General features: G+C 48.8%; 1 protein-coding gene across 1 annotated transcript in view; it reads right to left on the reverse strand.

Moving 5' to 3' along the window:
- Nucleotides 1-13,734, reverse strand: part of LOC115332280 (putative acyl-CoA synthetase YngI) — a 257,512-nt gene that overhangs the window by 149,238 nt on the left and 94,540 nt on the right. Inside the window, exons 3-6 of the mRNA XM_040220250.2 lie at nt 13,044-13,172; nt 12,897-12,950; nt 10,562-10,680; nt 10,424-10,471 (exon numbers count right to left, since the gene is read on the reverse strand). Coding sequence (XP_040076184.2) covers nt 10,424-10,471; nt 10,562-10,680; nt 12,897-12,950; nt 13,044-13,172 — 350 coding nt within the window. The remainder of the gene's footprint in view (nt 1-10,423; nt 10,472-10,561; nt 10,681-12,896; nt 12,951-13,043; nt 13,173-13,734) is intronic.

The following is a 13,734-nucleotide window of genomic DNA, read 5'->3' on the forward strand; positions in this document are numbered from 1 at the left end:
CCAGCGGTGTTTGGGTTGTCAGCCCAGGGAGAAGAAAAACGATTTTTTCTGGGTACTAACGGAACTGAAGCACAGCTTCGTAATCAAAGATATATACTCCTTTTTTCATGGTCTGAGTGCAGGCAACAGACAAAAATCTGGCTGCGCCCGATTCGGCGAGCAAAGTGGGTGGTGTAAAAAACTGGTTCACATATTTGCAATTGAGTGAGCTTTAGTGTATCCACTTGCGATAAGAGAATCACTGGAACACTGGTGAAATCTATCAGAAAACACTGGAATTGTTTCGACCTGTGGAAAACTAGACCCCTTATTTGTTTTTTTGTTTGAATTATGCTTGGATCAAGCCCACCCACTATTTATGATAAAGTGCCAAATATAACGTTGTCACATTTTTTTCAAGCTGACGGTCAAAGAGTTATGCGTACACAATTACACTAACATATTCGGAGGTCAAAAGTATTCAGTCAAACAGCCAATATATCTGTTGTACCAAAACCCCTTTCAACGCAGCGGGCAGTCCTGAGTAACTCTGGTACCGTAATAAAAAAAAATGTTCACATCTGCTTTTGTCTGTGTATTGCGCTTCAGAGCAACATTGCGCCGAGTTTAGCAGAATTGGTTTTGCGACAAAGATTTTTTACAAATTACCAGGCAGCGCTTCGTGACCTCCGTCAGCTGTCGATTCCAGTTCATGCCGTCTGCGTCGCTGGCGTCTCCGAAGTCCAGGGATTGTTCCAAACTACCCTAGACTTTAGGATTGCTAGGCGGACTATACAGAACAGATGTTTTAAATGGCAGTTCTGTTTTATGAGTAGTATGCACAAGAACGTCCGCGCGATTCAAAGACCACTTAATACGAGCAAATGGAGAGGAATCGTTTATGTAGACGATATTTCCTCCTTCTTTTCTGCCTTGTCGGCATGCCGATTTTGCGTTAAATTCACGATAAAATGTCAGAAGTTGTGCAGCCTCCATGTTTCGTTCGGTTAGTAATATTATATATATTTCTATCAAAGCATCCAGCAGGTAGACACCTAGTTCTCCCAGTGTTTCTTAAGGCGTCGGATATTCATTTGAATAATATGAAGAACATGTTCGCAGTGTTCCATTCAGTTTCCTACTGGTATGGTCTTGGTGCACCTGTCCCAATATATATATGCACTGCATGAGATCATATAAAAAAACGTTGGTTCAAGTCACTCGCTTCATCAATATGTATCGCAGCCGCACCGTCTCTCTGCCACACTGTTTCCCGTTGTTCATCCAGACATATTTGTAGACATTTTCTTTTGCACGTTCTTTTGCGTTCCAAGACAAACATCGCAGGAGCCTTCGTCAGGCTCTCGTTGATAAAAATACGGTTGGATGATAATGCGGTGCGCTTCTTGACCAACCATCCTTTATCTGACTTGTCCCTGAACCGCACAATGCTTGGAGGAATTTTTCCTACCGTCGTTTTCAATCTTTGCACAGATTCAATCTTATAAGGATAAGGCACAGGCAGGTTCATTTTTACTGCCAGATTGCCGAGAACGGCTGTCAAGTCTTCTTGAATATTTCCGACGATACCACATATATCTATGTTCTTCCGCGATTAACATTCCTGAACGTTTCCAGCCGCCTAATCAAGTTCTTTATTTCGCGCGTCCCTCTTTTACCGAGGTTTCCGAGTAATTTTGTCCTTTTTCCTCAGCTCGTTCAAGTCACTGTACTGCTTCGAAAGCATTTCAGTTGTTTTCTGGATTGCTTCGATTGTCTTTTCCTCTTCATCCTGATTGTGAATTACGGAGTGTTGTTTTGCTGACTGCAGATTCAGGTTTTTTTTCCCGATGGTCTCGATTATATTTAAGACTTCCATCAGTGTTTTTTTTAAGACATGCGACATCTGGTTAGTTTCTAAAGTGCCGCTTTTGGGTGACTGTTTCCGGGTTCAGCGGTGTCACCGTTGCCGTCGGCGTCAACGTAACCACGCAAGCTGCATTATGGAAATAATGCAACCGGGTGTAATCGCGCTTTTTATTATGGGAATATTTTTAGGTAAATTTAGCGGAGAAATGTTTGCTGAATTTGCCGCTAAATTTAACCGGAAAATTTTCGCAACATTTTCCACTAAAGGGGGCGGGGCAGGAAAGAAGGAGGGGAGGGGGAAGAGGAGAAGGAGGGGCATTGCCTCCCATCCTCTGCCTCCCAGCCTCTTTCTAAATAGCTGTGCTCTAATGTCGCATTACAAAAAACTGTAAATGTCTTTCTTCCTTTTTTTGGTGACTTCTTTAGGTTTTTTTAAGCAGACGTTCCTGTCTTTCAGTTCGCAGCGACTGTCGTTGGGAGTTAACTTTGCATATTGTACACCTCCAAGACAACAAAAGCAAAATCAATGCAAATCATAGCTTTGAATTTTGCGTTGTTGAAACCTGCACATTTTCAAACATAATAGGAGTCGTTACATTCCGCGCATTTGAGCCTTAGGCTTTCGGGTATTAGTTGCTTCAAAGGCACGATGCAATGATTACAGTCGTCGGGAATGATTGGCAAGGGACAACAGGAGGCAGACCAGCGGAGTGAGGAATGCTGTGAAAGGTCAAACTAGGATTTGTACCCACCTGAGGGTCAAAGCGGAGATCTTAAAACTGCCTCCTGCACTCTCACAGACTGCAATGCTGCAAAGCCTGTTCGTGTCTTTTAAGCCTCGGCGTCGGGGAGCGTTGCTTCGTGGCTCCGACATCCACAGCCTGTCGTCGGCCCTTGCGTCGTGTCGTTGCACCGGCGATTGTGTGCACTCAGAGGTGACCGTCGATTTTAGCCTGAGGGTCAAAGCGGAGATCCTAAAACTGCCTCCTGCACTCTCACAGACTGCAATGCTGCCACGCTTGTCGGTGTCTTTTAAGCCTCGGCGTCGGGGGGCGTTGCTTCGTGGCTCCGACATCCACAGCCTGTCGTCGGCCCTTGCGTCATGTCGTTGCAGCTGCGTTTGGGTGCACTCACAGGTGACCGTCGATTTTAGCCTGAGGGTCAAAGCGGAGATCTTAAAACTGCCTCCTGCACTCTCACAGACTGCAATGCTGCCACGCTTGTCGGTGTCTTTTAAGTCTCGGCGTCGGGGGGCGTTGCTTCGTGGCTCCGACATCCGCAGCCTGTCGTCGGCCCTTGCGTCGTGTCGTTGCAGCTGCGATTTGTGTGCAATCACAGGTGACCGTCGATTTTAGCCTGAGGGTCAAAGCGGAGATCTTAAAACTGCCTCCTGCACTCTCACAGACTGCAATGCTGCCACGCTTGTCGGTGTCTTTTAAGCCTCGGTGTCGGGGGCGTTGCTTCGTGGCTCCGACATCCACAGGCTGTCGTCGGCCCTTACGTCGTGTCGTTGCAGCGGCGATTTGTGTGCACTCAGAGGTGACCGTTGATTTTAGCCTGAGGGTCAAAGCGGAGATCTTAAACCGCCTCCTGCACTCTCAAAGACTGCAATGCCGCCACGCTTGTCGGTGTCTTTTAAGCCTCGGCGTCGGGGGCGTTGCTTCGTGGCTCCGACATCCACAGACTGTCGTCGGCGCTTGCGTCGTGTCGTTGCAGCTGCGATTTGTGTGCACTCAGAGATGACCGTCGATTTTAGCCTGAGGGTCAAAGCGGACATCTTAAAACCGCCTCCTGCACTTTCACAGACCGTAATGCTGCCACGCTTGTTAGTGTCTTTTAAGCCTCGGCGTCGGGGGGCGTTGCTTCGTGGCTCCGACATCCGCAGCCTGTCGTCGGCCCTCGCGTTGTGTTGTTGCAGCTGCGATTTGTGTGCAATCACAGGTGACCGTCGATTTTAGCCTGAGGGTCAAAGCGGAGATCTTAAAACTGCCTCCTGCACTCTCACAGACTGCAATGCTGCCACGCTTGTCGGTGTCTTTTAAGTCTCGGCGTCGGGGGGCGTTGCTTCGTGGCTCCGACATCCGCAGCCTGTCGTCGGCCCTTGCGTCGTGTCGTTGCAGCTGCGATTTGTGTGCAATCACAGGTGACCGTCGATTTTAGCCTGAGGGTCAAAGCGGAGATCTTAAAACTGCCTCCTGCACTCTCACAGACTGCAATGCTGCCACGCTTGTCGGTGTTTTTTAAGCCTCGGTGTCGGGGGCGTTGCTTCGTGGCTCCGACATCCACAGGCTGTCGTCGGCCCTTGCGTCGTGTCGTTGCAGCGGCGATTTGTGTGCACTCAGAGGTGACCGTTGATTTTAGCCTGAGGGTCAAAGCGGAGATCTTAAACCGCTCCTGCACTCTCACAGACTGCAATGCTGCCACGCTTGTCGGTGTCTTTTAAGCCTCGGCGTCGGGGGCGTTGCTTCGTGGCTCCGACATCCACAGCCTGTCGTCGGCCCTTGCGTCATGTCGTTGCAGCTGCGATTTGGGTGCAATCACAGGTGACCGTCGATTTTAGCCTGAGGGTCAAAGCGGAGATCTTAAAACTGCCTCCTGCACTCTCACAGACTGCAATGCTGCCACGCTTGTCGGTGTCTTTTAAGCCTCGGTGTCGGGGGCGTTGCTTCGTGGCTCCGACATCCACAGACTGTCGTCGGCCCTTGCGTCGTGTCGTTGCAGCTGCGATTTGTGTGCAATCACAGGTGACCGTCGATTTTAGCCTGAGGGTCAAAGCGGAGATCTTAAAACTGCCTCCCGCACTCTCACAGACTGCAATGCTGCCACGCTTGTCGGTGTCTTTTAAGCCTCGGTGTCGGGGCGTTGCTTCGTGGCTCCGACATCCACAGCCTGTCGTCGGCCCTTGCGTCATGTCGTTGCAGCTGCGATTTGGGCGCAATCACTGGTGACCGTCGATTTTAGCCTGAGGGTCAAAGCGGAGATCTTAAAACTGCCTCCTGCACTCTCACAGACTGCAATGCTGCCACGCTTGTCGGTGTCTTTTAAGTCTCGGCGTCGGGGGGCGTTGCTTCGTGGCTCCGATATCCGCAGCCTGTCGTCGGCCCTTGCGTCGTGTCGTTGCAGCTGCGATTTGTGTGCAATCACAGGTGACCGTCGATTTTAGCCTGAGGGTCAAAGCGGAGATCTTAAAACTGCCTCCTGCACTCTCACAGACTGCAATGCTGCCACGCTTGTCGGTGTCTTTTAAGCCTCGGTGTCGGGGGCGTTGCTTCGTGGCTCCGACATCCACAGGCTGTCGTCGGCCCTTGCGTCGTGTCGTTGCAGCGGCGATTTGTGTGCACTCAGAGGTGACCGTTGATTTTAGCCTGAGGGTCAAAGCGGAGATCTTAAACCGCCTCCTGCACTCTCAAAGACTGCAATGCTGCCACGCTTGTCGGTGTCTTTTAAGCCTCGGCGTCGGGGGCGTTGCTTCGTGGCTCCGACATCCACAGACTGTCGTCGGCCCTTGCGTCGTGTCGTTGCAGCTGCGATTTGTGTGCACTCACAGATGACCGTCGATTTTAGCCTGAGGGTCAAAGCGGAGATCTTAAAACTGCCTCCTGCACTCTCACAGACTGCAATGCTACCACGCTTGTCGGTGTCTTTTAAGCCTCGGTGTCGGGGGCGTTGCTTCGTGGCTCCGACATCCACAGCCTGTCGTCGGCCCTTGCGTCATGTCGTTGCAGCTGCGATTTGTGTGCAATCACAGGTGACCGTCGATTTTAGCCTGAGGGTCAAAGCGGAGATCTTAAAACTGCCTCCTGCACTCTCACAGACTGCAATGCTGCCACGCTTGTCGGTGTCTTTTAAGTCTCGGCGTCGGGGGGCGTTGCTTCGTGGCTCCGACATCCGCAGCCTGTCGTCGGCCCTTGCGTCGTGTCGTTGCAGCTGCGATTTGTGTGCAATCACAGGTGACCGTCGATTTTAGCCTGAGGGTCAAAGCGGAGATCTTAAAACTGCCTCCTGCACTCTCATAGACTGCAATGCTGCCACGCTTGTCGGTGTCTTTTAAGCCTCGGTGTCGGGGGCGTTGCTTCGTGGCTCCGACATCCACAGGCTGTCGTCGGCCCTTGCGTCGTGTCGTTGCAGCTGCGATTTGTGTGCACTCAGAGGTGACCGTTGATTTTAGCCTGAGGGTCAAAGCGGAGATCTTAAACCGCCTCCTGCACTCTCACAGACTGCAATGCTGCCACGCTTGTCGGTGTTTTTTAAGCCTCGGCGTCGGGGGCGTTGCTTCGTGGGTTCGACATCCGCAAGTTGTCGCCGGCCCTTGAGTGGTTACGTTGAAGCTGCGATTTGAGCGCATTCACAGATGACCGGCGAGTTTAGCCTGAGGGTCAAAGCGGAGATCTTAAACCGCTTCCTGCACTCTCACTGACTGCAATGTTGCCACGCTTGTTTGTGTCTTTTAAGCCTCGGCGTCGGGGGGCGTTGCTTCGTGGCTCCGACATCCGCAGCCTGTCGTCGGCCCTCGCGTTGTGTTGTTGCAGCTGCAATTTGTGCGCACTGCACAGATGACCGTCGATTTTAGCCTGAGGGTCAAAGCGGATATGTTAACACCTCCTAGTGCACTGCGACTGGCTGCACTGCTGCCACGCTTGAAGGTCGCTTATAGACTCCGGCGTCGGTGGGCGCTACTTCGTGGGTTCGACATCCGCAAGTTGACGTCGGCCCTTGAGCGGTTACGTTGAAGCTGCGATTTAAGCGCATTCACAGATGACCGGCGATTTTAGCCTGTGGGTCAAAGCAGAGTGTAGCTGCGTTGTAGATAAGCACGCTGTTTGCGTAGGTTACGCCGGGGCTGCTAGTGATTTTCACAATGCTCTTCCTGTCGAATTGTTGTTACACGAGTGTCGGGCGAGATGCAAAACTGCTCCTTTTAGTTTCTTAGATTTTGCTATATTGTCTTTTTCGTGTTGAACAGGTAGTCCTTTTCACTTGTAATCGTTGTTCTGATGTACCCGTATGCTGTTGTTTCCTTTACGAATTGGTTTTGCAGACAAAAGTTCTTGTCCGTGTTTGGTTGAATCTGCCCGATACGTGACGCCAGCGTGTCTGCTTTTTGTAAGCGCTTACGTAACGCAATGCAACTGAGCACACTCAAAGATAAATCTGTAAACCATCCTTAACAGTTTATAGTCACGTTGACTGATCTGATGCCAAGAGACGCGGGCTTTGTAAGAGAGGTTTGCATCGTTGTCGTTTTGGTAGCCCGCGTTTGTATTTTCTCACACACTTGGTCTTTAAAATACCACGTCCGGGGTCCGTTGCTTTTTCACTTTATTTGACTGTCACGGTATAAACACTGCCCGAAAGACCGGACTTCATGTCGTCGGTTTGCCCGGAACAGAACACAGCTCACGCAAACGCCCCTCACTCGCGGGAGCCTCCATCTCAACTGACAGACTGCCCATCTTTATCGATTGGCTCTGCCGGATGACTTTTTGCGAGAATGATCTGGGAAGAGTTCACTCTAAGAAAAGCCCGTGAGTCTGTTTTCCCGCACAGCACTCGGAGAGCCAATCATCGCAACTTACGAAGGCAGCTCAGCGAATGACAATTCCGAAACATATGTTTAGACCAAAAAACACAGACTGAGTTGTGACATTAAGCAATGCAAGCGTGACGTTTTGCACTGCTAAATGTCATAACTCAGATTGCGTTTTTTGGTCTAAACATATGTTTCGGCATTGTCATTCAATGAGCTGCCTCCGTAAGTTGCGGTGATTGGCTCTCCGAGTGAGGTGCGTGAAAGTAGACGCACAGACTTTTTTTAGAGTGTTGAGTGACAAATTGGCAATGTGCAATTCGAATGCGCGAACTCATTTTCAGGTGTGTCACTACTTCTCAAACACTCCCCACACAACGTTCAACTTCTCTCTCTTGAAGATGTGTTCATCCCAATGGCGCCACAAAGGAGTGACTGTCAAGGTGCTCACATGGTACTCGCTGCGAATGGAGGCGCAATCACGAGAAAGCAAAGCAGGGCAGGCGGCATGGCAAGAAGCACAAAAGGCTCAAACTAGAAAGGGTTGCCTGTCCTCTGGGTGCATGCCCTCCATGAACGTCAAGTGACCATGCAATACTATGCTAATAATCGTCTTGTTTAGCTAACCATACTCTTTACACAAAGCTATGTGGTGGGCTTAGGAATATCCAACTTCCTCTCTATTACCATCTTTGAAAATCATAAGGCAGGCAATCATAAGGTTTGAATGATCGCTTAAGTGAGCATTTTTATAACACCCACTGAGTCGTAGCTGGACACTTCGGAATCCATTGTCGAGTTTGTGGCTGTGTAGCACATTTTGAAATTTGTTCTCTAATAGGTAAGAGTCGAAACGCATGGACAAGAACAATAATGGAAGCGGAAAGGATAGCACAGCTGAAGGACAAGTGTGTAAGTAGTCCTTCTATCGCGCTGTCGACCAAAGAGCTTCAATTTTTTATCGAAATGATAGCGATGAGGGAGAGGGACGATTTTTAAAAGTGTTTCGTTTATATATTTTTTTCCGTTTCTTTATTTTTCTTCCCTTTTACTGTTCTTCTGCCTTGTCTTTAGAATTTTCCTTGTACTTCGTGCTACTTCTTCTACTTATCACGTACTGAAAAGTCAACCCAGACGTTGAAGAGAAAAATGAAGTAGTCGAGTACACAAGAGTTGTAAGTTCAGCGCGTGGGCTTGTCTTCCTGAGTGGCTGGTGTGAGATTGGTTTTCCCTGCGCTGTCACCGTCAAGTATGGTTCACCAACTCGCCCAAGCATCCATCCTATCGTGTTCAAGCATTGCGTTTTGTTTTAATGCCTATTCAATTTGCTTGCCTGACAATTTGTCTTGTATTTCTAATTAAGCTATTCACATTAGTGAAAGCGTTTGTGATTTAGACATCTGCTCTAGTTAATGTTTTAGGATTGACCAGGGGCGAAATAAGTTCCTTTATATCTACGGTAAATATTTTGATAGCGCAGGAACCGTACGAATTCTCAGCTACGAGAAACGTCGTTAGCGGATTTGTATTCTTCACAGTCTCTCACACGGAATATATGATGAGCGTTTCCTATTGACATATAAGATCATTAAAGTAATTCGACAACGCATTCAGTCCTGTCTCTTTTATTTTAGCAAACGCGCTATCATTTAAACGTTTAAACCAATATACTGGGCTTCAGCAGCCAATACGTCCAGTGTCGCCACCAACAAAGACAACAAAGCGACTTATTGACTCTAGTCCAACGACACGTGGATTAAACAGAACGTTTTCACCTAAGCTCAGAGTAGGTCGCACAATCTCTTCCGTCCTCAACATCGAACGCGCTATAACTTCCTGAACCGGACTTGATGATCCACTCCGAGCACCTGCCATTCAGGGGAACGTTCTCTGCGGCCCGGCGGCATGGCAACGGCATGGCATTCCAGATGTTTATGCGGGAGGCACATCCATCACAGCCACCGAATCCGGACCTTCCGCCACCACCACTGCCCCGTCGCGTCTGCCGCCGGCATCTCTCAGCAATGGGCTGCGACCACCTCGCTCAGCCCGCCAGCACGGCAAGTCTACGTTCGTTGGTATTTCCACCACTGCCGCAGTCCCTGGTGTCGCCCCGGCAGTCGTGCCCATCTGTGTGGTGTGGTACTGTCCTGGCACGGTCGCGTGCTGCCACAACATGTGGGGCGTGCCACACCGCGCCACGCTGGAGCATGGCAAGTCACGACGCGCCAGTCTGTTCATAAGGCACGTCGCTGACCGTCCAAGTGCTCTTCATTCCTACTACGTCAGGCATCTGCTCTCCACTTGGTGCGTCATCTCCCGGAATTACACTGAATCGGTCCCGCAGCTGGCCTGCAACTCCCCTGTAGCCCGAGTGGATATAGAGCCCACTAAACTTCGGAGCCAGAGCACTACCCGATCGTTGTTCCCGCTGTCATTATTTCGCCTGACATCAACCTTAATCAAAACCTGCCCGGTCTCCACACCCTGTCTTCAACGTCCACCGCTTCCTGCAGCGTCATTCTGCTCGCAACACGCCGACAGCAACAGCGCTACTCCTGGAAGCTTCACCACCTACTGCTCACAGGATCGCTCCGTCCCCTGCAGCCTGCAGCGATCCTACAGGTGACGTCTTTAGGGGGGGAGCTACCTGTAGCTGCCAATACGTCCAGTGTCGCCACCAACAAACACAACAAATCGACTCATTGGCTCGAGACCAACGGCACGTGGATTAAACATAACGTTTTCACCTAAGCTCGGAGTCGGTCGCACAATCTCTTCCGTCCTCAACATTGAACGCGCTACATCGGCCACTTGAATACAACGAGAATTAGAGCGAACAAATATTAAGACATGTCAGCCTCGTGTAGAGACTTTAGTGTTTTATTAGAAAGAAACTATTCAGCTTTCAGTCGTTTGTCCTAAGAGAAAAGAACATGAATAAAGCCACTTATGTAAATCACGCTCCACAGAAACAAAATGCACAGCCTGTCACCCACAAAAGCACTCATTAACTGACACACACATCTGAGACTTTAGGTTACTTACGGCTTCCGGGTGTCGCCTGTGGTGATCACGTGCTTCAAGAACGGTAGCCTGAAAGAATGCAGTGAAAGTTACGGCACTTCGAAAGATATCCAGCAAAGAAATTCTGGGCCTCATGGAGGGAAATATCTTTATCGTCACCTTTCGCTCTTCAACATTCCCGGCGTCGACTTCTCTAGTTCTGGTGCAATTTTAAGCAACATCTCGTAGAAACTTACAGAGCCAAATTCTTCTCCAAGGATCACAGCCGCACATTCTGCCTAAAAATAATAGTTTTTTTTTGTTTGTTTTTTTTTTACGCAAGGACGACGCCAAGGGCGAAATCTTAAAGTACTCTTGGCATCCACACAGGGAGCTCCGCTACCTCTCTCATGCCTCCTCGCCTTCTCCCCTACTCAAATGAGTCGCGGGTGAGTAAGGAGACGCAGCGCAACTCCTCTTCCGGACACCAACAGTAGTTCAAGCTTTCGCGGCATCGTGAGAAGCACCTGCACATGCCCCGGACTTTTTTTGGAAGTCATTTGATAGCCAATGAGCAGGCCGCTTTCCGTTATAACCATACGAGAGTCGAAAGATTCCATCATAGCAAGCGCTTGCACACCACGTATGCCGATCAACGACAACTGGTATATGCACCTTCGTCTTCTTGAACAAAAGAATGTTTATAGGATTTATTTCATAGGAATGCATAATTTCATCTGACTGGTATGGGGTTCATTGAAGTTGTTATTGGACCTCAAGGGCAAGCAGTCACACCATAAATTGCGATTTTCCAACAAGCTCATAAGGCGCTGAATTTAATTACAGACGAAAGCGTTAAGTAGAACCAAATATTCAGTAATGCTGTTGTCCAATTCGCAAATACCATACTCGGGGGTAATTGAAAGTGGGTGGAGAACGACGCCGCACCAATCTGGTTTGAATCACGTGCGCTAGACGCTGGTTTGTGGTTGTATGCAAAAATGATTATAGTTCCACGAAACGTTTCTAGACCAAAGGCATCAAAGCACCGTCGAATGACAATCCACAGCTCGCGTAGCACAATTTCAATAAATAGCTCCTGTTGCCGCGCTATAACTCACTTAAAAATGTAGTCAAAGCGTGCACGGTAAAGTTCGTTTTATTCTTACTCTTAGTTTGGCACGTCGTAATATCGTGTCCAGTTCTTATCTCTTACCAGCAGAAAGTGTTTGGCAGTGGGCCGAACGTAACAGTATTTCACCTTTTTATTTTAAGGCGCACATAATCGTATTAAGCAGTACTATATAGGAGCGCTGGCGGAACGATCAATCAAGGCAATGCCTAGAAAAGTTTCAGCATCCAACGCTCTAGATAAGCTACCTCCCCTCGCTCATTACAACATGTGAATGACGTCAGCGACCGCAGCTGCAGATATCTGCCGCATGAGTTGAGGCATCGGAGATTTGATACCACCGCTCATATCAGACCAAACTTGATATGTCCTACCGTGTAAGACGAAACGAGCACACCGCTCTCAGACGGCGAACTTCACAATATAAGGGAACCCAACACGACCTGCCCATGTGGTAGGCTATAGTAGGTGACGTTAAACCTCCACCAGAAGCCGCCACGACAATACATTTGAGTTGCGAGTTAGCGTTTTTCTGTCTTCTGTGTTCTGTTCCTGTCCCTGTGCTCGTCTTTTTGTGCCTTTTTCTTACCACGTTCAACCAGTACCAACTCGCCCAGCTTACATCTTACTCCCTCTCTAGGCCACTTTACCAAAAGCAAGGTTAGTTCAGAGGCATGTGATGACGAGTTGCTACACCACGTTTCGATTTACGTTACGATGGCGATCAATAGAGAGTTCATTACAAGATCTGTTTTAGAGTGCAGCTCTAGGGCTCCAGTTTCCGCTTTTCACGGAGTCCCTGTCAACGTCGGTGCAACCGCCCCTCTAAATTTAGCGGAAAATCGAATTGATGTTTAGGTCACGTGATGTCAATTTTACCGCCAAATCTAGTGGAGAAACTGAATTTTTTAATGGGTGACGTGGCACGAAGGCATGTGACGTCATTTTCCCCACTTAACGGGGAAATAGAATTGATGTTTAGGTCACGTGATATCCGTTCTCCCGCTAAATGTAGCGGGGAAACTGTAGGATGAGGGGAGGGTATGGAGGGGGAGGAGGACGTGAGGACGGGTAGAGAAGGAGGAGGAAAAGGAGGAAAGGTGGGAGGGAGGAGGAAGGGAGGAGGAGCAGAGGAGGACGGGATGAAGAGACAAGGAGGGAAAGAGGAGGAGGAGGGGAGAGGAGTACCCTCCTCCGTGTCCCCCCTCCTCCTTCTTAAGAGCTGCGCTCCAATTTCGCATTACAGGGATTCGTAAACGTCTCAAGCTTTTCTATATCCCTTACACGAAGGTGGCTAATGACTACAGTGTTTCGCTGTTGAAGGTAGCCGTTGTAGACTTGTCTACAAATAAGAAAAACGCCCATGAGGTCGAGATGACTTACCTTATTCAAGCAATACTCAAGCTCGGAAAGCGTGCAGAATGAGTTGATGCCAACCTGGATAACAGAACAGGCGGGAGCCAAGATTCACTGCTGCGCACGTTATCTGTACACTTAGCATGGACAGCGAAACAAGTAAACCGTACTTACCATAACAAGTCCCGCCTTAGAGGCGGCAAACAGTAGCTGTGCCACTTCGTAAACCTTTGGAGCCACTATGGCGACCCTGGAACCCACCGGAAGTTTGAGAGACACCAGGCTTGCAGCTAGTAGGTCTACCTATGAGGATAAAGAACGACTAAGTCTGAACAAACTTGCTTTTTTAATTGTTTCTGTGGATCATTGTGTTATAAAACGACTATGCTGAATTGAATGTATACTGGGTATGCGTCTTTAATTTTTATTTACAACCGCAAATTACTTTTGTGCCATTGTGCAGGGGGTACATTCAACCACACGTCAAAGAAACCCGTTTTTTTCAAGATACGTACGAAAACAGCTATTCATTCATTCATTCATTTATTTGTTTATTTTCTGTGCTCATGAACAGCTGGACGCCTTGATAATGATGCACAACAAACTGTTTACAGGTTGGTTACAAAAGTCTTAAAAGCTACACAATTTGGTTTAAAAACATCAGTATCTGCTCCATTGAGGGTATTGCAGAAGTGCTGAATACGGGTCATGAAGCTGGTTTGGATCATGTGATTAACATAGAAAGTTGGAGAAAACCGCAAAACTCGACTCGGAACGTGAATATTAATGGCAGATGCGAGATCTTGGAAATTAATAGGCCCATGAATACGTTTAAACCGGTAAACGAGGTCGCTCTCACGTCGTC

The sequence above is a fragment of the Ixodes scapularis genome, unplaced genomic scaffold, assembly GCF_016920785.2.
Source record: "Ixodes scapularis isolate PalLabHiFi unplaced genomic scaffold, ASM1692078v2 ptg001212l_1___fragment_1__unscaffolded, whole genome shotgun sequence".
In the NCBI taxonomy this organism is placed as follows: Eukaryota; Metazoa; Arthropoda; class Arachnida; order Ixodida; family Ixodidae; genus Ixodes; species Ixodes scapularis.